The sequence below is a fragment of the Brachyhypopomus gauderio genome, chromosome 17 (assembly GCF_052324685.1).
Source record: "Brachyhypopomus gauderio isolate BG-103 chromosome 17, BGAUD_0.2, whole genome shotgun sequence".
NCBI lineage: Eukaryota > Metazoa > Chordata > Actinopteri > Gymnotiformes > Hypopomidae > Brachyhypopomus > Brachyhypopomus gauderio.
The window spans coordinates 3,443,484-3,467,821 of NC_135227.1; the positions used below are offsets into that span (position 1 = coordinate 3,443,484).

The window sequence follows — 24,338 nt, forward strand, 5'->3', positions numbered from 1 at the left end:
CTACATACACCACACCCCTCTACACACACCACACCCCTCTACACACACCACACCCCCCTACATACACCACACCCCCCTACATACACCACACCCCCCTACATACACCACACCCCCTTACATACACCACACCCCCCTACATACACCACACCCCTCTACACACACCACACCCCCCTACACACACCACACCCCCCTACACACACCACACCCCCCTACACACACCACACCCCCCTACATACACCACACCCCCCTACACACACCACACCCCCCTACACACACCACACCCCTCTACACACAACACACTCCTCTACAGTCCCCCTTTACACACACCACACTGCTTATAACAGCTCTGACTTTTCTCGCCCCATGTGTAGCGTCCTTGCGGGGAACACAGGAAGAGTACCAGAAGAAAGCTCTAGGTGCCTTCCAGAGGTACTCCATCTTTAAATAGACCCCTAACATTGGTGTATTACCACTGCAGTATGCTCATTATGCAAATGTTCTGCTCATTTCAGCCTCAATGGAGAGGGCCCACTTCAAACACTCTAAACGATCACCCACTACACCACCCACCCACTACACCAGGGCTATTCAACTGGTGGCCCGGGGGACGTAACACTCGTGACAGAGTGTTTTTTCAATAGCCCTGAAATAAATGCTCCGGTTTTAAATTAATTCTCCCGTCAAAATTTTAAAAATATTTTTAACAATTTATTCAGGGTCCGGATGGGATGGCATTTGGGTCCGTATCCGGACCGCGGTCCGCCTGTTAGTGACCTCTGCACTACACCATTTACCCACTACACCATCCATTCACTAAAGCCACTAAAGCACTTACTTTCTACAGCACTCACTACACCACCCTGTACACCACCCACTTACTACACCACTCACTGCCTACACCACTTGCTGCCTACATCACTTACTACACCACTCAGTCTCTACACCACTTACACCACTCACACACTACACTTCAACTACAAAGCCAGTGACATTTGAGAAGAATGTCTCTCTCTCTCTCTCTCTCTCTCTCTCTCTCTCTCTCTCTCTCTCTCTCTCTCTCTCTCTCTCTCTCTCTCTCTCTCTTCCAGAGCACAGTCTCTCTCTCCCACAGATCATCTAGCAGCTTTCTACCTGGCTCTGCAGTTGGCTGTGTCCCGTCAGGTAAGCCCCGTTGGTCTGTAGCTGTGTCCCGTCAGGTAAGCCCCGTTGGTCTGTAGCTGTGTCCCGTCAGGTAAGCCCCGTTGGTCTGTAGCTGTGTCCCGTCAGGTTAGCCCCGTTGGTCTGTAGCTGTGTCCCGTCAGGTTAGCCCCGTTGGTCTGTAGCTGTGTCCCGTCAGTTTAGCCCCGTTGGTCTGTAGCTGTGTCCCGTCAGGTAAGCCCCATTGGTCTGTAGCTGTGTCCCGTCAGGTTTGCCCCATTGGTGTGTAGCTGTGTCCCGTCAGGTTAGCCCCATTGGTCTGTAGCTGTGTCCCGTCAGGTTAGCCCCGTTGGTCTGTAGCTGTGTCCCGTCAGTTTAGCCCCGTTGGTGTGTAGCTGTGTCCCGTCAGGTAAGCCCCATTGGTCTGTAGCTGTGTCCCGTCAGGTTAGCCCCATTGGTCTGTAGCTGTGTCCCGTCAGGTTAGCCCCATTGGTCTGTAGCTGTGTCCCGTCAGGTTAGCCCCATTGGTCTGTAGCTGTGTCCCATCAGGTTAGCCCCATTGGTCTGTAGCTGTGTCCCGTCAGGTTAGCCCCATTGGTCTGTAGCTGTGTCCCATCAGGTTAGCCCCATTGGTCTGTAGCTGTGTCCCGTCAGGTTAGCCCCATTGGTCTGTAACTGTGTCCCATCAGGTTAGCCCCGTTGGTCTGTAGCTGTGTCCCGTCAGGTTAGCCCCGTTGGTCTGTAGCTGTGTCCCGTCAGGTAAGCCCCGTTGGTCTGTAGCTGTGTCCCGTCAGGTAAGCCCCGTTGGTCTGTAGCTGTGTCCCGTCAGGTAAGCCCCGTTGGTCTGTAGCTGTGTCCCATCAGGTAAGCCCCGTTGGTCTGTAGCTGTGTCCTGGTAACAGGTAAACCCTGTTGGATTGTGGCTTTCAAGACACCAAAAGATTCCGTTAAATGAAAATTTGAAAAAAAAAATTGTGTCTGATTACAATTGAAAATTCATTCAATTGTAATTAGTGCATCTCTAAATGTAGGTTAATGGGTAAATGGAGTTAACCTACTGTCACGTGTGTGTGTGTGTGTGTGTGTGTGTGTGTGCGCGTGCGTGCGTGTGCGTGTTAGATTCCAGAGGCGTTGGGGTATGTGCGACAAGCGTTGCAGTTGCAGGGTGATGACGTCCACTCCCTGCACCTGCTCGCTCTGCTGCTGTCCGCACAGAAACACTACCATGATGCACTCAACATCATCGAGATGGCCCTCAGCGAGTACCCGGAAAACTTCATGTCAGTTTCTTTACACACACACACACACACACACACACACACACACACACACACACACACACACACACACACACACACACACTGGGAATAGTAGTATCATAGTGAACATAATGATGCAGAAGAATATGGAGTGTGCAGGGACCTGTAGGGTCACAACAGTGAACAGGGATCAATACCAGGCAATATGTAAACATTTTCTGAACTTTAACTTCATTTTTAGGGTTTTTAGTGCAAATAGGTTATGGACAACCAAAATAATTGAACACTCAACCATCCCCACCCATCCCTACCCAATACCAAAAGATGAATCAGCAATGTTGAGCATAAAAAAAACATTAAAATACTAAGGCTGTTATATTAATAACAAACAATATAACTTTTTTCAAGATTTGGTCAGTCTTGGTTTGTGAAGAGCAGTTTGCAAATGTATTTCTGACAAAGCTTTGGGTCTTCAAAGATGTTTTACCTGCACACATACATCAAATGGCTGATTACTGGTCTTAACCTGTACTATATAAAGTGTTTCTAATGGAAGAGTGATGTTAATGGATACCCTTATGAGACAGCAGTGTTTCTGATGCTCCGGCTAATAAATCAGCATCCAAAATTGACCTGCTGGATTCACAAACATAAGTTCTGGTATACAGGTGCTCCATATATGAGAATATATATTTGTTTCACCGGGATCTGGCCTGAATTAAGCAGTGATTGTCTGAGAAATGTAATGTTTAAAAGTAGCATTTAAAGATTGTGTGTTTCTGCAGGCTGCTCTTCACGAAGGTAAAGCTGGAGACGCTGTGTCGCGGCCCCGAGGAGGCGCTGCTCACGTGCAAACACATGCTGCAGATCTGGAAATCGTGCTACAACCTCACAAATCCCAGGTGTGTGTGTGCGTCGCTGTCATACACACTGCTGCCAGTGTGCTAAACACACACTTGATCAACGTCTATGCAGAAAGTCTGGCAGACGAAATTTGCGGTGGTTAAAGATTGCAGAACTTAATTTGAACCTTCACACTTGGAGCGTATGTTTGTTTTGAGGTGTGTGTTTGTGCATCTGTTTGTTTGACTCTGGGCCTTTGCCTGCCTGTGTCTGTCTGAATCACATACACACACACACACACACACACACACACACACACACACACACACACACACACACACACACACACACACACACACACTAACTCCAGAACCACTAGTCATTTTAGAACCAGACTGATCAGGGGTGTAGGCATATATGAAGTATGTTTTAAAGGTTTTAAAGGTCAAGATTGAGGAAACACTCCCTCTACTGGCTAAGTAGATAAACACAACAACACTCAAACAATTTTTTTCCTTTTGGGTTGTCCTTCCATTTCTGGCTGTCAACAAAAATCCAGATGTTGGGAGTATTTATAAATAATAATAATTATAAATAAATGCTCTATGTAATAAGGTATTTATAAATAATAGGTATTATAAATAAATATTTTATACAATTTAACAAGTTATGAGCAAAAGTGAACCATGTGGCAGCTGTTACGTCAGGGTGCAGGTGCTTGTGTTCAGAAGCACAGATATATGATAAACACTAGGGGAGGACCACACACAACATCCAACATCAGCATGCAGTGTGAGTTCACCTTGGTTTATTCTGCTGTACTGCAGTGGCTGAAGCATTTAAAATCAAATTGAAATGTATATATGTGAGTCTGGCAGCAGTATCAGAAACATCAATCAGTGTACTTTAATAGCTACCATGCTACCTTGCTGGTGTGTCAACTAAAAAAATGTCAGTGGACAAAATTGTAGACTGGATTTCTATAAATACTGTGACTTAGTAAGCAGTAAGGTCAATTTTCGCCTTTAGAGCAAGTTTATAAGTAAGCCTCTTATCTTTTTAATGGAGGAATGAGGTGAACATCTCCTTCACTCTGTGACCTCAAAGAGGAGTGGAAACCATGACATCATCAGAAACCATCTCAGCATCAGAAGTAGCTGTGTCATCATTAATATCATTAAACTGTAATTTCACATTTTTTGTGTTTCTGTGCATCAGAATGTAAAGGATCACCAACTTTGTCCAGAAACACTAAGTGAACCTTTCTGAAAGTGAATTACAGTGTGTGTGTGTGTATGTGTGTGTGTGTATGTGTAGGTAAATGTATGTGTGTGTGTGTGTGTGTGTTTACATGTGCTGCCGTGTGCAGTCAGACAAGTTGTGTTGTGTGACTGGTCAGTGGTGCCCAGAGTGGTGGATTTCAGGGAGTTTCATCAGTGTGCTCTCATTGTCTACATCACATCCTCGGCTGCTGTGATTTATCACTGCTCTCCTTCTGTGTGTGCGTGTGTGTGTGTGCGTGTGTGTGTGTGTGTGCGTGTGTGTGTGTGCGTGTGTAGTGACTCTGGACGAGGCAGCAGTCTGCTGGATAGGGCCGTTGCTGACCGGCGGCATCTAAACGCAATGACCCTGCCTGACTTCAGTGACCCTGAAACAGGTAGGCTTCTTCCTGTCCCCCCCCCCCCCCCCCTTCTCCGTCACACGACACTCGTGTAGCTGCACTGTCCAGAGCTACACCCTGTACTGCGTCACCATGGCAACACGGTCCAGCTTCCACGCAGGGTGGGGCTCTTTTAGTTTCACAGGACTGAGAGGAAGGCATTCAGTTTTTTTCTCCAGTGCTGATAGGATGGGGGAGTTGTGTACAAACAACACGTTATGCGGCTAGCGCCTGTGGATCTCGGCCACATTTAACACATTTAACATTTCTCTCAATTGACTTACAGTTGTGACCACGTAGGGTTTTGGGTTTTCACCCATAGTTTCATGCGTTACTTCCGTTCCAGTCGGTTATTTGCATGAACTAGTAGCATTTGATTTTGTGCAAACTACATATTTGTATGTCATTAGACCTCTCAAATCTGAACCAGTTCCTTAGGACAGAGCATTACGACCTCTAAAAAAAACCTGCACAACTGATCAGAATTTGGGTACCGTCATTTAGGTGCTCAGTATTGTTTGCTTAGTATTTAATAGAATATAATATAATTTTAATACATAATTTCTAATTTTATTATAACTTTAATACAACATTACATTTCATTTGCATTTCCATTTAAATTACAATACATTAATTGTATATCTAATAATCTAATAATTTTGCATTGCATCGATTAAGGTTTTGCACATTCTAATTGGGAGTAATTGGGTGAAAAAAGTTGGAGATACGTAGAACATTGGTAACATGAGTCCTAATGGGGAGATTGGTGTGATGTAAATCTACTCCTCACCTGTAGTGGGCGCTGATGACCGTCTGTGTCCTCCACAGGCTCCGTCCACGCTACGTCTATAGCAGCGTCGCGGGTGGAGCAAGCACTGTCAGAGGTGGCCTCCTCTCTGCAGAGCAGCGCCCCAAAACAAGGCCCTCTGCACCCCTGGATGACCCTGGCTCAGATCTGGCTTCATGCAGGTACGCTGGAGCAGACCACCACCCCCCCCCCCCCCCCCCCACTCACCACACACTGGGACATCTGTGGCTTCAGCAGGTCGCTTCCTCCATCGGCTTCACTATTTAATGTTTAACCTGTTGGTCTCATGGATCTATCAGGGTAACTGGGCTGTATCACCACAGCTCCACGTATAAAGATCAGAAACTGGGCTGTATCACCACAGCTCCACGTATAAAGATCAGAAACTGGGCTGTATCATCACAGCTCCACGTATAAAGATCAGAAACTGGGCTGTATCATCACAGCTCCACGTATAAAGATCAGAAACTGGGCTGTATCACCACAGCTCCACGTATAAAGATCAGAAACTGGGCTGTATCACCACAGCTCCACGTATAAAGATCAGAAACTGGGCTGTATCATCACAGCTCCACGTATAAAGATCAGAAACTAGGCTGTATCACCACAGCTCCACGTATAAAGATCAGAAACTAGGCTGTATCATCACAGCTCCACGTATAAAGATCAGAAACTAGGCTGTATCATCACAGCTCCACGTATAAAGATCAGAAACTGGGCTGTATCACCACAGCTCCACGTATAAAGATCAGAAACTAGGCTGTATCATCACAGCTCCACGTATAAAGATCAGAAACTGGGCTGTATCATCACAGCTCCACGTATAAAGATCAGAAACTGGGCTGTATCATCACAGCTCCACGTATAAAGATCAGAAACTGGGCTGTATCATCACAGCTCCACGTATAAAGATCAGAAACTGGGCTGTATCATCACAGCTCCTTGTATAAAGCTCCCTTGATCCGTTTTGTCGCGGTTCGTCTGAAGAGGGACACATTTGCAAACGCTTCCTTTTCCTCAGGACAAATTAGCACCGCAGAGACCACCAAACATCCTTGGACAAATTCCCCCATCAGAATGTCCTACTGTTTCCTGCAGCGTTGTGATATCTCACAGCTGCTCCTAACTGCTGCGTCCCTGGTCGGGTGCAGCTCTGTAAAACATCCTTGCTGCCTTTGCAGTTTCGCTAGTAAATTTTCAGACTCCTGTGCCGGTTCTGCATCAGTCCACTTCTTGTATTTATCTGTGCGTTTACTCTTGTAATAGCGATTCAAACTGTAATCCTTAAGCACAGCTAACTGTATACGCGAACTAAGCACACAGCTTTACATTTTGCTTCAGTAAATGAATTTTTAGAAGTCCATTCCTTGATAAAAAAAAACTGCATTCTGTATCAGCCATTCTTTTTTGCTGTTAGCTGACATATTGAGCCAAGAGCTCATTTCTTGCATGAGCGAACTGACCGGACAGGCACAAATTTAAAAACAAAACTGCTGCCTTCAAAATAAAAGCAGTGAACTTTTATTTCATGCACTTATCACAGTCTAATAATAGGTGTCATTGTCGCACATTCATGACTTGATCTCACGCGGGCCGGTCAAAGACGGTCAGAAGGCTGGCTGTGGCCCGCAGGCCCTACATTGCCCAGATCAGCTTTAGGTCATTTTTGCTTAGCATTAGCTGATAGCTTCACTGTGTGTTTAGCTTCAACCTGTTGTTATGCTAAGGCATTCCTAGTGAACTTCTGTGGTAGTCCTGAAAACATTTGGCCTACAGTAAAGTAGGCAGATGGGTTTTTACCAGAGAACAAAGCCAAAGTCAAATGTCTTTATTTAGCTCTTGGCACAACAGCCACTGTCACAAAGCAGCTTCACGTGTGTCTGAGCCCAAGCCCCCCAGCGAGTGAGACGAAGTCGAGCGTGATGGGGAAGATCTGCCTCAGAGCGAAGGGACGTCATGACAGCAAACTCACGCCGACCCATTAGAGTGTTGAGGGCATTTTACACCAGACGCTGTAACCATGCCGAGAGCCCCTGCGTTAATCAGTGCCACGTTTACACCAGCCGGGTGTGACCCGCTGCACCGGGGGAATAATGACGCGTGAGGTCGCGCGGCACACGTGTGACTTCTACCTACTAACAGCTCCCATCGCTGTATCATGCAATCTAGGCCAATAATTAAAACAGAATATCAAGCACATTTTCATTCATTCAACATTATTCCAAAGGTTGGGAGGAGAGGTAACTTTTCTTCATTTTTTTACTCATTTTAACTTTCCTAATGAAAATGATGAACAGAACAGGAGCTGTTTTGGATTCGGGCAAAAATGCAGTCATTTGGAGTTGTGGACAAACACACTTTATTGTGGTTCCTGTGGGTATGAGTCAATGACAGCTCAAACCCGTTCCTGGCCTCGCTGTGGGAATGCTTTTCATGGTGTCGCTCTGTGGGAACGCGTTTCATAGTGTCGCTCTGTGGGAACGCATTTCATGGTGTCGCTCTGTGGGAACGCGTTTCATGGTGTCGCTCTGTGGGAACGCTTCTCATGGTGTCGCTTTTCATGGTGTCGCTCTGTGGGAACGCGTTTCATAGTGTCGCTCTGTGGGAACGCATTTCATGGTGTCGCTCTGTGGGAACGCGTTTCATGGTGTCGCTCTGTGGGAACGCTTCTCATGGTGTCGCTCTGTGGGAACGCTTCTCATGGTGTCGCTTCTCATGGTGTCGCTCTGTGGGAACGCTTTTCATGGTGTCGCTCTGTGGGAACGCGTTTCATGGTGTCGCTCTGTGGGAACGCGTTTCATGGTGTCGCTCTGTGGGAACGCTTCTCATGGTGTCGCTTCTCATGGTGTCGCTTCTCATGGTGTCGCTCTGTGGGAACGCATTTCATGGTGTCGCTCTGTGGGAACGCGTTTCATGGTGTCGCTCTGTGGGAACGCTTCTCATGGTGTCGCTTCTCATGGTGTCGCTCTGTGGGAACGCTTTTCATGGTGTCGCTCTGTGGGAACGCTTTTCATGGTGTTGCTCTGTGGGAACGCTTCTCATGGTGTCGCTTCTCATGGTGTAGCTCTGTGGGAACGCTTTTCATGGTGTCGCTCTGTGGGAACACTTCTCATGGTGTCGCTCTGTGGGAACGCTTCTCATGGTGTCGCTCTGTGGGAATGCTTTTCATGGGAATGCTTTTTCGCTCTGCGTGGACTGCCACTGTGAGGAGTGTGAAGCAGTCTCTGTGGTCTGGCTCACTCTCCGCACCACTGCCGTGGTAAAACCGGCTTTACTCTGAAATAAATGTTGATGTTTGGTAAACTGCATAAGCTTTACTAAATGACCTGGCCTGTGAGAAAATGTACGTCATGTGAGAAAGGACACGACCTGTGAGAAAGATCATGTGGTTTCGCCTTTTCCACACGTATGTTCCAAACCTCTACATATAGATTTAGCTAGATATCTAGCTAACATCACAGCTTATGAGAACTGTGGACACATCTCTGATTTCTGTTGTTATTCAGCCCTATTTGAGAAACATGGCAGGTTGCCAGTCTGCGTCTGCAAGCTGTCTGTCAGGCTGTCTGTCAGCCGCAGTACCAGTCGGCTCCAGCCCAAATCTAACACAAGTACCCATATTGTGTTCATGGGTAACTGGTGCAATCACTTGTTCTGCGTGTGTCCAACCCTGCAGGAAGGCAGCAGCGGAGAGCACCGCGAAACACAATCAAGGTGGAGCTTCACAGGGATTTCATATGAGTCCTTTGAATTTCCTTTTATTACATGATCATAAGTCTCACTTTACTGCTCAGAATCAAAGACTGGAAGGAAAAAAGACTTCCTTTACACAAGGCAGGGAGGGAGGGAGACTTATGGGCAGTCTTTAATTTAAGAGCATTCTCCAAAACAGCCAACGCAGTGAGACGGGTCTCACTATTGATTATTTAACTGGTCTATGATGTGGCTCATTATATTGACACGCACCCCCCCGTGTCCTGCAGCGGAGGTGTACATCGGCATGCTGAAGCCCGCCGAGGCCACGGCCTGTACGCAGGAGGCCGCCAGCCTCTTCCCCATGTCCCACAACGTGCTCTTCACCAAGGGGCAGGTGGCCGAGCTGCGGGGCAACATGGAGGAGGCCAAACGTTGGTACGAGGAGGCCCTGTCCATCAGCCCCACACACGTCCGCAGCATGCAGAGACTGGTGAGCTCCACACACACACACACAGGGCCACCCCTCAGCCATGGCAGAGCCCTCATTCAGTCATGTCAGGCTCATTCACACACACACACACACACACACACACACACACATTCACGCAGACCCGATTAAACCCCCCCCCCCCCCCCGCCTTCTCCCGCTGTGCCAGGGTCTGATCCTTCACCAGCTGCAGCGGTACAGCCTGGCGGAGAAGGTCCTGCGAGACGCCGTGCAGGTCAACTCCACCGCCCACGACGTGTGGAACAGCCTGGGGGAGGTGCTGCAGGCCCAGGGCCACGACCCGGCCGCCACCGAGTGCTTCCTCACCGCCCTGGAGCTGGAGGCCAGCTGCCCCGTGCTGCCCTTTACCATCATACCACGCATGCTCTGACGGCACACGCGCACACACGCGCCCCGTCACCTCACGTGCGCCCCCCCTCCTAACTTCCGCCAACCCGGCCCGTCGTTCCTGAAACCCGCACGTGAGTACGCGGTTAACCGCGTGTGCGTCCCAGCTCCCGGCCCGGCCACGTCTCTCCATCCGCCGACTGCTTCCTCCCCACCCCTTCTCCACCCCCCTCTCCACTCTAATCCTCCCCACCTGCCCGCGGGCGGAGGCCAGAGCTACATCGGCGAGCGGACGATGACTCTGTCTGTCGGCGGTGATGCTGATCTTCTGTGTGCGTGCGTGACGTCACGTTCATCTCCGTGCCTGTCATATGAACGTCTTTCATGTGCATTCCTGTGTGAGTGGTCGTTACATCTCTGTGGATGTGTTACGCACAACCCACGATCACTACTGTGCCGCGCTGTTACCTGGCTACACCCAGACGCAGTTTTGACACGGTGTGATATCATGTCCAGCTAAACCCAGCATGTGAATTATTAATCTCTGTACACACAAAAATAAAAAAAATACTGTAAAGCCAAAAAGATTATTCTATGAGAAAATATTTTAACTTGTTATTAAATTTATTTTCCTCATTGAGAGGTCAGGTTTTATTATTATTTACAGATATTGGGTTGATGTTTGTTTATTTTCTCCCAGTGGCTGGGGTTTGGAGAGGTGCGGGAACAGGACAGGTTTTCGAGTTGGCTATTTTTTTTAATGGAATTTCGAAAGTTCTGAGGATGAAGGTCTGTCCACTCTGAACCCTACAGGTCCCGGTCCACTCCAAACCCACATGCTTTAATAACACGTTTCTGTTCTGCTCGGGCTCCTGGTTCAACAGTGCCAGACGGTCATCTTCGGTTCCCTGGGTCACCCCTCCTCTGTGCTGTGGATGGATAACCAATGAGGTCGCTGTCCACAGCTCTGGTCAGCTGGAGAACGCCTGTGTTGATGTCGGTAAAAATTGTCAGTTTCTAGGAGGTGTCCGGTATCAAGTTCAGACCTTTGGCATTCTATTATTTTCCATTGTGGTGTTTATACAAGTTGTGAATCTAAAATAAAAACGATCAACACTGGTCATTCATCTTCCACACTGTCTACTCTTCTCTTTCACACGTTCTCCGACCTCCCTCCAGAGATACCTGGGTTCTAGGTTCTGTGTGGACCTGTTATTACCATGATGTGTTTGCTGTTAGAAGTGTGCAGGTAGCTTCCTTAGCTTCCTTATGTGCCTTAGCGAGTCCACCAAGCACCAGACGTGTCAGTAAAATGTTAAATGGTTATAGTTCAACACACCCATCATGCTATTTAAAATAAAAATGTGAATGAAAATCTTATCCAGATCAACTCTCGTTTGTGTCGGCACCTCCGTGTTGGGTTCATTCCTCATGGGAGGCTCCTGCATCCCAAGGAGAGTCTCCGAAATTCAGACAAAATTCACATTGACCCGCTTACGGCCCGAAATGACACGACCAGCTCAGGCCCTGTGGACCTTCTCTGGACCGCGCACATCATGTCCAGAGGTCACGGGAACCGAGACTGGAATAAAAGGACCTGATAAGAAAAAGTAGTCAAAGATGGGCTGAAGAAAGGGAGGGTGGTCACTAAACGCTGTAGCTTTGGTGTAAACCTCTATCATCTCAAGCACAACAGAACCATCACCGGGGACTTCTGCCACTGTGCTGCTTAATTGGAAGTGTAAGTGATTTTGCTTGTTCCGGTATCACTAGGGGGAGTGGGGTTGTTATTAATGCGGTTTGCCCCAGGAGAGCCCGTCCTGCCTCCCCTCATCCTGCGGAGAGGACGTGTGGCATCCAGCATGGGTGCAAATACGCCGTTTGTACTCGGATGTGTGGAAGCTGTTTCTAGAACCAATTAAAATAAACTGAATAAAGGTAGAAAAAAAAAATTTAGTCATGGCATCAGCACCCGTGGAGGTGCCTGAGAAAACGCTGCCCTCCGGGCCACAGTGTTTACACAGAACTGTCAGTGTCCTTACGAGACACTTTATGAGATGGGAGTGACATTTTATTTTCAGTGCCCCGTTACCCTAACTCTGTCTCCATCTGTTTAGCTAAGAAAACTTTCAGCGTGGTACGGGAGGTGAGTATGCTTTGGACGAAAAACGTGCTGTACTACCATATGAAATCACAAGAAAGCTAATGAAATTAGAATTATGAGTTATGTTAAACTGAGATGTTGTGATGCAGTCATTTCACCTAATTTGCTGTCAGATGAGGATATGAAGAAATCACCTCAATATAAAATCAAAGTTTTACGTTTTTCATAAATTCCATCCAAAAGCCAAAGATAACATATCACACACCACACAAAGTTAAACACACACACACACACAACAGACATTAATTATATATATATATATATATATTAGACTATTCCATTTGTGATTCTTAAACTATTTTAAATGTATTTTGGAATTGTCCCCAATTGGTGTGTGGTCAGTGTTACACAACTGATCCATACAATGCACTTATTTAAATAATTTTTGAAAATACTTGTGTATTTTAATGCAATATTTATGTATGTGAGTGAATGAACGAAGCTGACCATATTTTACAAGTGAACACATCTGAACCACTGACAAAACGTTTGGTTTCATTTCTCTTTACATTAGTTTATGTCAGACCCTTGGGTTGGAGACACGTTTGCTTCCTCCTTTCTCTCTCTCTCACAGGTTCTACGCCTGTGACACTCTTGTTCAAACTGTATGTGAGCTGGTGCAGCCGTACTGACAACAGTCTGTAGCATCTGTACAGGCTTGTTGGGGATTTTAAATAGTATTTTAATATTTACAATAAACCTACAAAAAACTGGGACCCAACTGCCCCCACATCTATCACTGGAGTAATTTGCCCCGAACAATAGGAAAACACACACACACACACACACACACAGTAGTCACAGGCAACACTTACCTTACTCAGCCATGCGAGACCACCCCCTACTGCCCGGGTATTGTTCTGTAACCCACAGCAACACACACACACACACACACACACACCCAAACTAAACACATAATCCGGCTTCAAATGCCTGAAGGTGCTGTGTGCATCACACAATACACTGAAGTCCTGAGGACAGGACTGCTTGTGTGTGTACGAGGGGGGTGAGACAGTAGAATGTCCTGTGTCTCTTTACCCAAGAAGCAGATTGACTCTTATAACGATGCTTTTCTCCAACAGTAGTAGTCGGGGGTGGTTGGTTATGTAATGAAGCAGCGGGTGGAGGAAGCAGATGGCGTGGCTGGTAATGTCTCCGCTTCACATCCCACTTACCTCTTTCACTCCCCACCTCTACCGGCACCATGGATACATGTTGCCAGGCAACGTGCTCGATCTCCAAAGAACGGACACTTGGGAAGTGCGGATCTCAAGAATGCAACATACAGCAGTGCTCATCAGAGTCCCTCTCTCTCACTCTCACACACACACACACACACACACACACACACACACACACACACACACACACACAAAATAGAGGAGTTGCTATAGTGACATACTGTAAGTCTGTGGAACCCAGGGCTTCAGCTGCTTTCGGATGCATGACTCTCACACACACACACACACATTGAGGTCATGGTCTTTTATTGGAAAACAAAACAAAAAGAATAGCATGTACAACTTGGAATGAACGTAAACCGAACTCATGAGGAGTGCAGAGGAGACTCTCACATGCTCTTGAATGTAGTCAATACGCTCACGGTCAGAGTCGAGGCAAGACAACAGAAGAGAGCAACGTAAACACACAACTGCTTCCTCGTGCCGGAGAACACAGCCCTTCAAAGGTGAAAGGTTACGACCTGAAACTCTGACCCCAATCCTTTTCGCCAACCCCTGCTCAAGAAGAAAAACCAAAAAAAAAAAAACCCCAAAACAACAACAAAAAAAAAACTCCACATAACCTGCTGACCATGGTTTAAAATCATTTAAGTGCTTATTCCTTAAAAATATCTGATTGAATCAAACTGCAATGGTTCCTTTTGTTAAGTCTTAAGTCGACCCATCCCACTACGTTGGGCCACGCCGCACCCCTGACCACCCCTCCCCCACCTCGCCAGGCTCACGTGCGATTCCCCGTCAAGCTGCATGTAGAACTGAAACAGGAAGTAAAGTGAAGAGTGGCCAGCCCAAACACCGCCACTAGCCAAAGAACCAGTTAAGCAGTCTGCAAGGTTTGAAAGGTCGTTTGTGGTTTTAGTTCTGAATACAGATGACTTAAGCTTGATCTTTGGGAACGGGACCACTAACCAGAACATGCACATCAGTTCTGTTTACACGTCAGTTCTGTTTGCTTTTTTTTGGCTTTTAAAATTTTTCGCTATATGGACTTTTTCATTTTCAACATTCAGTAATGCTTTTCTATACAGAAGGTTTTATGAATATATGAATATTTTTGCAAGAGGTAAGTAAAACATTTGACTGATTTCATTATTTTTTTTGCCTTCTAGGGTGGTCAGGAGAGTACACGAGAGCTTCACTTTGCCGTCATCATTTGTACAAACTCTGTGAATAAAAGCAAAAAAATAAGATCAAGGTCAGACGCTCAAGTCCAATGTTCAACAGCATGTTACAGCTAAACCATCTTCACAAAGAACAAAACTGTCAGTTAGATCACTATGAAAGCATTACAACTAATGCTTGTACCATTGTGCATAATTCATAATCATTCATGCATAATTCATCAAGATTTAGGCGCATTAGTAATCTTTCATGTATAATATGCATTTCATTTCACATCCTTTATAAAGAAGTTAAAATCTGATTTTTAGGCTAATATCAGCTATATTTAAATAGTTTTAAACTGTATTTTATACATGTTGCAGCATGTCAAAGATAAATCTCTATCATGTAATGAAGTGAATGTGAATCTGAGGCCCACTTTGTTCCAGGCCCACATACTCATGCAGGTTCTTCTTCTACTTGTGAAATGTGACGGATTCCCTGGTGCTATATTAACAGGCCCCCAGATTTTCTCACCAGTGAACTGGGAGGAATTTATCAGGAATGAGAAACACTCTCCATAGACTTCAGTTGTTGTCTTCAAGTTAAAAATAAAGAGAATTTTATATCTGAATATCAATGGGTGTGATCATCAGGGAGGTCTGAGAATAATCTCATCTGGGAAGTCTGATGATTAATTCATCTGTGAGGTCTTATGATGGTTAATTCATCCGAGATGGGTGGAACTGAAGAGCGCACAGAGAGAGGAGAAACCCTTCCACGTCTCACCTTCGTAGTTGACCTGTCCGTCGCCGTCGATGTCGGCTTCCCGGATCATCTCGTCTACCTCCTCGTCCGTCAGCTTCTCCCCCAGGTTGGTCATTACGTGACGAAGTTCTGCTGCGCTGATGTAGCCGTTCCCGTCCTGAACGTGACCCGCGGCGGGGCCCATGATTGGGGACAGGGGGACACGTTCACCAACCTACCAATGACTGTCAATCTAAAAAGCAATGGCTGTTACTTCTGCTGGAAGGTTTTGCACATGCAGACACACAAATTTCACTGACCTTGTCGAACACTCTAAAAGCCTCACGGATCTCCTCTTCACTGTCTGTGTCCTTCATTTTTCTAGCCATCATGGTCAGGAACTCAGGGAAGTCAATGGTCCCGTTACCTATAATAGAGGAAATAGGCAGTGTGTCTTTAAGAATTCAGTCTCATACCATACCACACATACCACACCATATTACACAATCAAACACCAGTCTCATACCCCCCCTCCTTCCCAGTCTCATTCCATACCACACACACACACACACACACACACACACACGCCTCATTACCTCCCCCACCCCACTCGACACCCAAGTCTTGTACCATACCAATCCCTGGCACTATACCACACCAGAAGGAGCAGGTTCGCTCAGTCACCCATGGCCCACGCTTTTAGTTAAATTAAGGCATGTTGATCATGGTTTGTTCTGTTTAAACAGTATCTAGTATTTCCCAGCATGCGTTCACATTAGGTGGTGACGGGCAACCAGTCATTTCCTATGAGAGGCTGATATGACAGGGTGAAGTAACTACCCAAATGACTGGAGCAAGAATTTGCCTTCAGATGACCTCTGCAGTACAGTTCGTTGATGTCCCTAGATGCCTCAGTAAAAATGTAACCACATACTCTAGATTGGCCATTAAATTCAATAACACAAACAAAAGAAAGATAGTGTAAAAAAAAAAAAAAGGTAAGGAAACAGTGACTTGGCATCAGGACTTGTAGTCCAGTACAGTATAGTGGCCACACGAGGCCAGTGACACCCAAACACCTCACCACAGGTTTCATTAATTAGATTAGGCCCCGCCCCTAATGCGCCTTGGCTAGACCATTGCTGACGTAAGTGGGGGTTAACAGGGAATCAAACGACAGACGGTACTTTTAAACATGTACCAAAGTCAACGAAATGTTTAATGACCTCGTGTAACCATTAGCACTAGAAGCGCTGCGCCACATTAACAAAGCGCAGAGTGAAGAGCTTTTACTACTTTTACTACCCACTACTAGCACCGTGTTGGTCTCGCCCACTTAAAGCGCGCCTCGCTGCGCGGTACTGACACCATCATCGCAAAATGGCGTCTGTTGCACAAAAGGCTGAATTGGCCGTCGAAACCTGAGACCGTACAGTCACTGGTCGAAACAAAAACAATATCTGAATGACATTTGCACGTAACATCAATAAACTACCAACAAAATATTGTGACTATATGTACGTTTTAGTATTGACATGGTTTTCAGTAGCTCCCCCATTGTCCGTTTTGTTTACTTTCAGTTGCAATTTCTGGTTTGCGCAAAGTCGTGAATATACAATATTGGTTTAGTGCTCTTTCTTGGGTATATATATTATACTGTAGTTAAATGTACTTATTTGTCCGTGTCTTATTCTGTTGGCGTGTATATCTCTCTTGTTCCAATACTCAGATAACGTGAAGCTGCAAAACGAGCCCAGGCAAGTTCAAACTTCAAATCGTGCTACTAGACTCACCATTCAGGTATGAATGTTACAGGATTACAAAATCGACTGGAGACACATTTACTTGCACGTTAGGATACTGTAATGTAGGTTATGGCAAACATTTTGTCATTTGTCTGTCATTTTGTAAAATATATTTACAAAAATAAAGAAAATAAAAAAAATTCACATTTGCTAAATTCACAAAAAATTCACAAAATGCCAAATTATTTAAATGGTATAATCAAAAATGAGCTTTGCACTAGTAGTCACCTCACTCCTGTGTATAATGTTGACTCAGTTCTCGCCATATTGTCTTGTTTCAAATAGAGAGATGTTTGGAGAAGAGCTGATGTGTAATCCCATCCCCATCTTAACGAGAGTGAAGTTAGATGTTTGACGATATCCTCTTTCAAAATGAGGCAGTTTGCAAGTAGCTTTATCACAATTCAGTGACTTTAATTCTTCTGGGCTTACATTACATCATGTGTGTTGATCCCCAGCTCGTCACTGTGTATCAACATAAACACGTCTTGGGTGTCATCTTCGAGCATTTGCCACAGACCAGCCGTTTACATGTCTGCAGATGTAATCAGTTTTGTTCCCTGAACATCTGCCGCCTTCACTATAGCTGCGTAACCCTTCAACCTCCCAAACAGAGTGTAGCTACCCCAACACACGCAGTGAGCTGCGGACTCATTTACAGCCCGTAATGCCTCGTGAAAACAGTTGTCAGTACGATGATCAACAGCTATTATTTCCTTTTATCATCTGCCAATTGCCCTCAAAGTAATATAATACTTAACGTAATACTCAATGCATTTATTGTTTGCCAATAGACAATATCTTATGTAATCTGCAAACTATTTGGTGCGACAGTGAATAGCAAATCTTTGGGCTGAACCTCTCCAACACAAACTGTCTTTTGTAAAATAAATATATATTGTACAGAAGTGATGACAAGCGAACCTTTGCAACACCCACTGGCAGAAAGCAATATTACCAGAGGTGGAAGGAGTAATAAAATATTACACTTAAGTTAAAGTACTATTACTTTTGATTCCTTTTACTTACGTTAAAGTAACTAGTATAAAAATCTACTCAAGTTAAAAGTACAAAGTTACTCATTTAAAATGCCATCTTTATTCAAAGATTCATCCCAGAATTTACTGCTGCAAATTTCCAAGTAATGTTTTTTACTGAGTAACATGTATGATTTAAAATATAGTGAATTACAATATTTTACACAAAATTTAGTTAAGTAAAAGTATAGGTTATAAAATCTACTTTTAAAAAGTACAAGAACACAAAAAACTACTTTACACCAACATGAGTAAATGTAATCCATTCCAACTCTGAATTGTATATAGATTTAAGAATGCTAATTTATTAAAGGGTCATTCTGGGAAAAGTCTTGAAAGAGGGGGGTTCTGAAATTAGATTTTTTTCGTGTAGCTGCGGTCAAAAGACCGGCACTCAGCGCCTCTAGGTACAGGTAGGTCAAACAGGCACGGCACTTCTAGTAAGAGGTCACAGCAGTCAAATGACCGGCGCTTGTAGTGTTAATATACATTACTGGTAAAAACACTCTTGATAGCTCACATTTAATATTATTTTTTTCCTCTTCCCCTCAGGTATCTCAATGTCAGTGCTCACATCCCTCCCCTTAGTTAACAGAGGGTCCTTTGGCTATCATAAAAGAGCGAGACTGTGAGCAGGCTTGTGCTGTATTGTAACAGGAGTTTTACAGAAAGCACATAACATCTGTAAAGGCAGCATGTCTGAGGAACTAAAATATCGAGTGTGACTGCAGCAGTTTAATCAGGGGGAGGTTTGTGATGAGACATTTTACACATCTGCTCAGTGATGAAACTCATAAATCTGGATGTCAATAAAATGACCGTCATCACTCTTCTAATAAGCCTGTGGGATGTAGGATTTTAGTTTCTTTGTTGTCTGGATATCAGTATTCCAATGTGTTGTTTAAGAAAACAGACATCACACATGGTTATTGTTGATTCACGTGTGGCGACATCACACGCACAGTTACTGCTGTGTCACGTGTGCTGATGACATCGCACATGGTTATTGCTGCTTCACGTGTGGTGCTCGCAACACACTTATGGCCATTACGGTTTCATGCATTGTGCTGACATCACACACATGGTTACTGCTGTTTCACGTGTGCTGATGACATCACGCATGGTTAACGCCATTTCACTTGTGGTTAACATGCTATACATGGCTTATGACAACTGTTTCTGTTTCACTAATTAAAGTAAATCACAGATTTTAATTCAAGACTACCAAAACCACAAAAAATATGTAGTTTATCATTGGGTATAATTTCAATGCGAATTTATAGTAGAACCAACCTAACTAACAGTCCTTACAGCTGCAGTTTAAGCTTTACTTACTGTAGGTGTTGTTCCTTTACGGTGTCATTTTATGCTGAGCACAATGAACAAAAGAACATTTTTGAGAACGCTGAAGATCTGCTGTTATGCTCTTAATAAATACTGTGCTCTTTAGGAGATGTACCTACTCCAGCAGAGAATCCAGCTGTCACATGACGACCATGGCACAAGCCAAAACACTGAAGTAGAATATTTCTAGATTTCTAAATTTACATAACCCCTCCCATCTGCTCACCGTCTGCATCCACCTCATTGATCATGTCCTGGAGCTCCGCCTCCGTGGGGTTCTGTCCAAGTGAACGCATCACCGTGCCCAGCTCTTTGGTCGTGATGGTACCGTCACCATCCTTATCGAACAAGGAGAACGCCTCCTTAAACTCTGCAGATAGGCGGAGCACACAGTCAGATCAACAACGCAGGACGGATGGACGGGAGTGTGACATGCAGATTAAAGTTTCAAAATGAACTAGACAAGTATGACTCATTAATTACTCATTACGATTAACACACACACACACACACACACACACACACACACACACACACACACACACACACACACACACACACACACACACACAGTGCTGGATTCTTTACCGGCAATCTGCTCCTCTGTGAGTTGGTCAGCCTGTTGGTGAAAAGAAAGAGATGAGATGAAGGAACACGGAGAAAGCCTGTTTTGCAGCGCAACACCCACTGTTCATGTTTCGTTTTACCCAGTGTTCAACACCCACTGTGTTCAACAATCGTGGCTGGAATTTGTTCTTGAAAATGGGGAGAATTTACTCTTTCAATGCTACACGTTGTCACACAACAAGGTAAAACCTCCTTTTCAGACAGATGTCCAAAATTAGACTGTTAAACATACACACACATACACACACACACACACACACACACACACACACACACACAGTGTTCTGTGTCAAAGAGCATTTCAGATGGCGGGCAGTATTTATATGCCTTTATAAACTTTATGAAGTTGGAACTAAAAGTACAAAATAGTTCTAGGATGCCACTGACCTACATGTCAGTTCAAGTCCTAGAAAGTCAGACCTACATGTCAGTTCAAGTCCTAGAAAGTCACTGACCTACATATCAGATCAAATATTGTTTGGTCATGGTGTGGGGCGGCCGTGTTCCAAGCAAGAGGGTTATGGAAGGGTCATGTCCCGGGGTGGGGGGCAACTTCAGCAGGGGTTCTGTGTGATGGATTTGCATGATGTTTCTTGACACTGCCACAATACCCCTGTCATCGGGGGGGAGGATCACTCTCCTGATTACAAACTGACCACACGGAAGTCCCTTCAGTTCTCTCTGATGGCTCACAGCTGCGGCTACAGGACAGCACACAGAGATGACCTGCTTGCTCGGTGTGTGCACGCACGTGCGTGTGTGTTTGCATGTTTGTGACCCTCTCTGCTGTCACGCCTTTGATGTCACTTGGCGTGGCCCTCTGAACCTGTAGGCTGACCTCCAATCAGGGGTCTCATTTCCTACTGCTCTTCGATGTCACTCGGTGTTACAGTGCAGGACACGTCTCCCCGTCCGCAGTGCACAAATGAATCACTGCATGCTGGCGTTACCTTCGCCGCATTTTTACACGCAGCAGAAACACACGTACCAGTTTCTACTTCCATGACCACCACGCAGAACGGTATTTCTATCTCCTCTCCATCTCCACCTCTAACGCTGCCCTTCTGAGCATCAGGTGAGGGTTCTCGGATTACTGCAGATCCTCCACGCTGAGGAGAACTGCGATGTTTCTCAGATTACTGCAGATTCTCGATGCAGAGCAAGAGTGCGATGTCCCCTCTCACACGTCAGACGCTGACTTTGCCCTCCAGGCCGAGGAGAACATGAACTGGAACATTTTTTTAAGAGACCTACAGAATATTTTATGTCAAACAGTGTGTAACTGTTGTAACTGAATGAATATTTTTTTCAAGATTGCATTGATTATTTGGCTGTGATACAGAAATATGCATCATTCACTGGCAGAATGTTTTACTATTTGGTCATTAGCTTCTTTTTAATTCTGAGATTTGTTCTGGATGATTAAATTGCTAATCAGGATTTCTTTACTGCAAACCACTTATTTATTTATAAATGCACCCCCCAGTCTGAATTTAGAAGTCAGTACACAAACCACCAATCAAAACAGGAGCTGATAATCATTGTGTGCATACCACATTTTGCTCATTGTTTACAGGAAGCCCCCAAGGCTGTAACCATGGCGCTGCCCAATAGAATATGAGCTACAGGAAGAGAGACCGTGTTTGTGTATGTTTGTGTGCGTGTGTGTGTGTGTGTAGTCATGGTGCGGCTGCTCCCGAGAGCGTGAACTCCAGTTACACAGGTTGCTACCTACAGCTCTCCCCCACAGAGCAGGGAGGCCCATATTAGATCCCATAAGATACTGTACACACAGCCATCCTCATTTGCACTACAACTCTTGCTAAACACAACACCCCCACGGCCCTGCCTACAACCTGCAACCACTAATGGGACTAAATCTAGCCACCAGGAAGTGTGCTAAATTAACTGGGTATTCTCCTGAGGTCACTGCTGCAGGCTGTTGTGCTGTGATATGATGTGCGTAGAGCGTACGTGTTAAATGAAGGTATCAAAAGCCCAAAGCACCCCTCTAAAATGACACAGTTAAAAATGACAGTCGGACAAAAGACAGCTTTCTAAAACAGAATAGCATTCATTCGGTGGGCTTTGCATTTGACCACTGAGAGCATGAATGTTCTTATTCAAAATGTCATTCTGGGTTGGAGAGTGAGCGAATCTACATTTAAGGAGTTCACAACCCGTGATCCCTCCCTCTCTCTGCAAAGAGCAGGCTCACGCAGCAATGCTGCAACGTTTTCTGCTCCGACACACAACATATTTCCTAGTCAGGACACAGCGATTCCCCCCCCCCCCCCCCCCCCCGAGTAACAACTGGGGAGAATTCCAGTGAAGCACCAACATGACAAAACTGCAGCTAGAACCGTATTAAATCAGTCGAGGGCGCTGAAGCCTTCCTGTCTACAGTGTATTACCTTCCATTATACCCAGTTGAGCTAGCATGTACAGGTGATGAGAGATTGGTGCGTGCTGTTAAAGAAAAAACCATCGCAATGAAAACACATTTGTCGGTCTCTTCTAATCACCACAGGTCCATAGCCTACCTTACTTTGTTAGTGACATTCTTCCCAAGAACAAGACATTCTCCCAAAGCCAAGACGCAGCAAATGTGCGTTCTCCTGTCACTCACAACCCAGTTACACCCTCATACTTAAGTAATCTCAAAGGAGATCTTCCAGTTCTACAACCACACCGAGACACACCAAATTCTTTAAAAACTAGGCAATACAGTGCAGCAGGTCTACCTGAACTCCAAACTGTTGCAATCCTGAATCAAATGACCACCATGCTGCTTAATACACGTTAAGATTACTAACAATTAACATAAAATCGTAAAACAAATAGGTCTAACAGATTACAGCATACAACCCAACACAACCTACATCGATTACGTTGATGTTCCATGAAAATACAAATTGGGCTCTTCGTGTCTAGTAACCTGGCATCACCAGACAACATCTTGGGCAACACGGATATATATATATATATATAAATAATATATATAATCAGTATAATCAGTACTGGCATGTAAAGGCCTATAGGGTGGGATACACCGTTATACATACATTATTGGCCAAGGCAGCCAGGTTTGCTTGCTTAATTCTAACAATATAAAAGTGCAGGAAGATGATCAAACAGCACAGGGGGGTTTCAGATCTGCTGCTTCACCCACCCATCATCCACCCATCCATCACCCACCCATCATCCATCCATCCATCACCCACCCATGTCCTGTTGGACATGCAGTATCCCCGCACGGTGCAGGCGGCTTGCAGGCGTGCACCACCTCGCTGAAGTCCTAACCACGGCAGTCCCTCCTTTTAGATACATTAGTAAACCTTGCAGTTGAAAAAGACCATAACGCATAAAGACCATGAGCATCTACCACCATAACCAGCAGGGAAGAGCGACACGTAAATGAGGCAAACAGCAAAGTAATGCAACGGAGGGGAATCTCGACGCAGTCGTCACTGTCCAGACACAAAACGGCAGGGGATTCGCTTGATCCTCTGTTTTAAATAATACCGAGAAAAAAACAATTATGGCTAGAGCACATATGAAAACTCCATACGTACCATGTCGGAGTGCAGCGAGTGAGATGATCTATCAACTGGACCACAGCGGCGGTGCCTCTCGCCCTATTGTGTGTGCCGAACGGGACCTGTTAGTGTTCCTCCGCCGACGGGCTTCACTCACTTCCGTGTATCCCTGCGCCCAGAAAGGCGCCCTGACTCCTCCCACTTCCACCCCAGCGAGGGAGCGGACGCGCAGAAACTCTGAAGTTGGGCTATTAATCAAAATTATGGAATATTTACTGTCCTACAGTTAACTGATTTCACGTTTGAAGTTTTGGTTTTTGCATAAAAGGCTACACCTTATTTCGATAAGAACAATGTCAGAATAGTTACCGCTATAAAATCAGAAAATATTAAATAGCCTACAATATGCCAATAACAGTTAACTCATGTCAGTGTATAGTATTTGATGCATTTTATGAAAATCTCGTGTCATGGATTGTGAAATTAAATTAATAC

General features: G+C 45.2%; 2 protein-coding genes across 2 annotated transcripts in view; one reads left to right on the forward strand and one right to left on the reverse strand.

Annotated features, from left to right (window-relative positions):
* Positions 1 to 11,574, forward strand: part of ttc7b (tetratricopeptide repeat domain 7B) — a 31,300-nt gene extending 19,726 nt beyond the window's left edge. The window contains exons 13-20 of the mRNA XM_076977887.1: positions 372 to 429; positions 1,089 to 1,161; positions 2,257 to 2,417; positions 3,182 to 3,298; positions 4,799 to 4,896; positions 5,728 to 5,868; positions 9,691 to 9,893; positions 10,060 to 11,574. Of these exons, the coding sequence (XP_076834002.1) occupies positions 372 to 429; positions 1,089 to 1,161; positions 2,257 to 2,417; positions 3,182 to 3,298; positions 4,799 to 4,896; positions 5,728 to 5,868; positions 9,691 to 9,893; positions 10,060 to 10,281 (1,073 nt within the window). The 3' untranslated portion in view covers positions 10,282 to 11,574. The remainder of the gene's footprint in view (positions 1 to 371; positions 430 to 1,088; positions 1,162 to 2,256; positions 2,418 to 3,181; positions 3,299 to 4,798; positions 4,897 to 5,727; positions 5,869 to 9,690; positions 9,894 to 10,059) is intronic.
* Positions 11,575 to 13,872: 2,298 nt separating this feature from the next.
* Positions 13,873 to 24,006, reverse strand: calm1a (calmodulin 1a). The gene is made up of 6 exons (XM_076978186.1): positions 23,880 to 24,006; positions 20,266 to 20,296; positions 19,904 to 20,047; positions 15,812 to 15,918; positions 15,534 to 15,669; positions 13,873 to 14,807 (listed from the first exon to the last, which is right to left on the reverse strand). The coding sequence occupies exons 1-6, from the start codon at positions 23,880 to 23,882 to the stop codon at positions 14,779 to 14,781; spliced, it is 450 nt and encodes a 149-aa protein (XP_076834301.1). The 5' UTR covers positions 23,883 to 24,006; the 3' UTR covers positions 13,873 to 14,778.
* Between the last annotated feature and the right edge of the window lie 332 nt (positions 24,007 to 24,338).

Bases quoted from the DNA above. Each gene is read 5' to 3' on its own strand.
- calm1a (XM_076978186.1), bottom strand. The intron at 15,919-19,903 runs GTGAGCAGATGG...CCTCTATTATAG, and splicing joins CAATGAGGTGGATGCAGACG to GTAACGGGACCATTGACTTC. The intron at 14,808-15,533 runs GTGAGACGTGGA...TTTTATTCACAG, and splicing joins CGGACAGGTCAACTACGAAG to AGTTTGTACAAATGATGACG.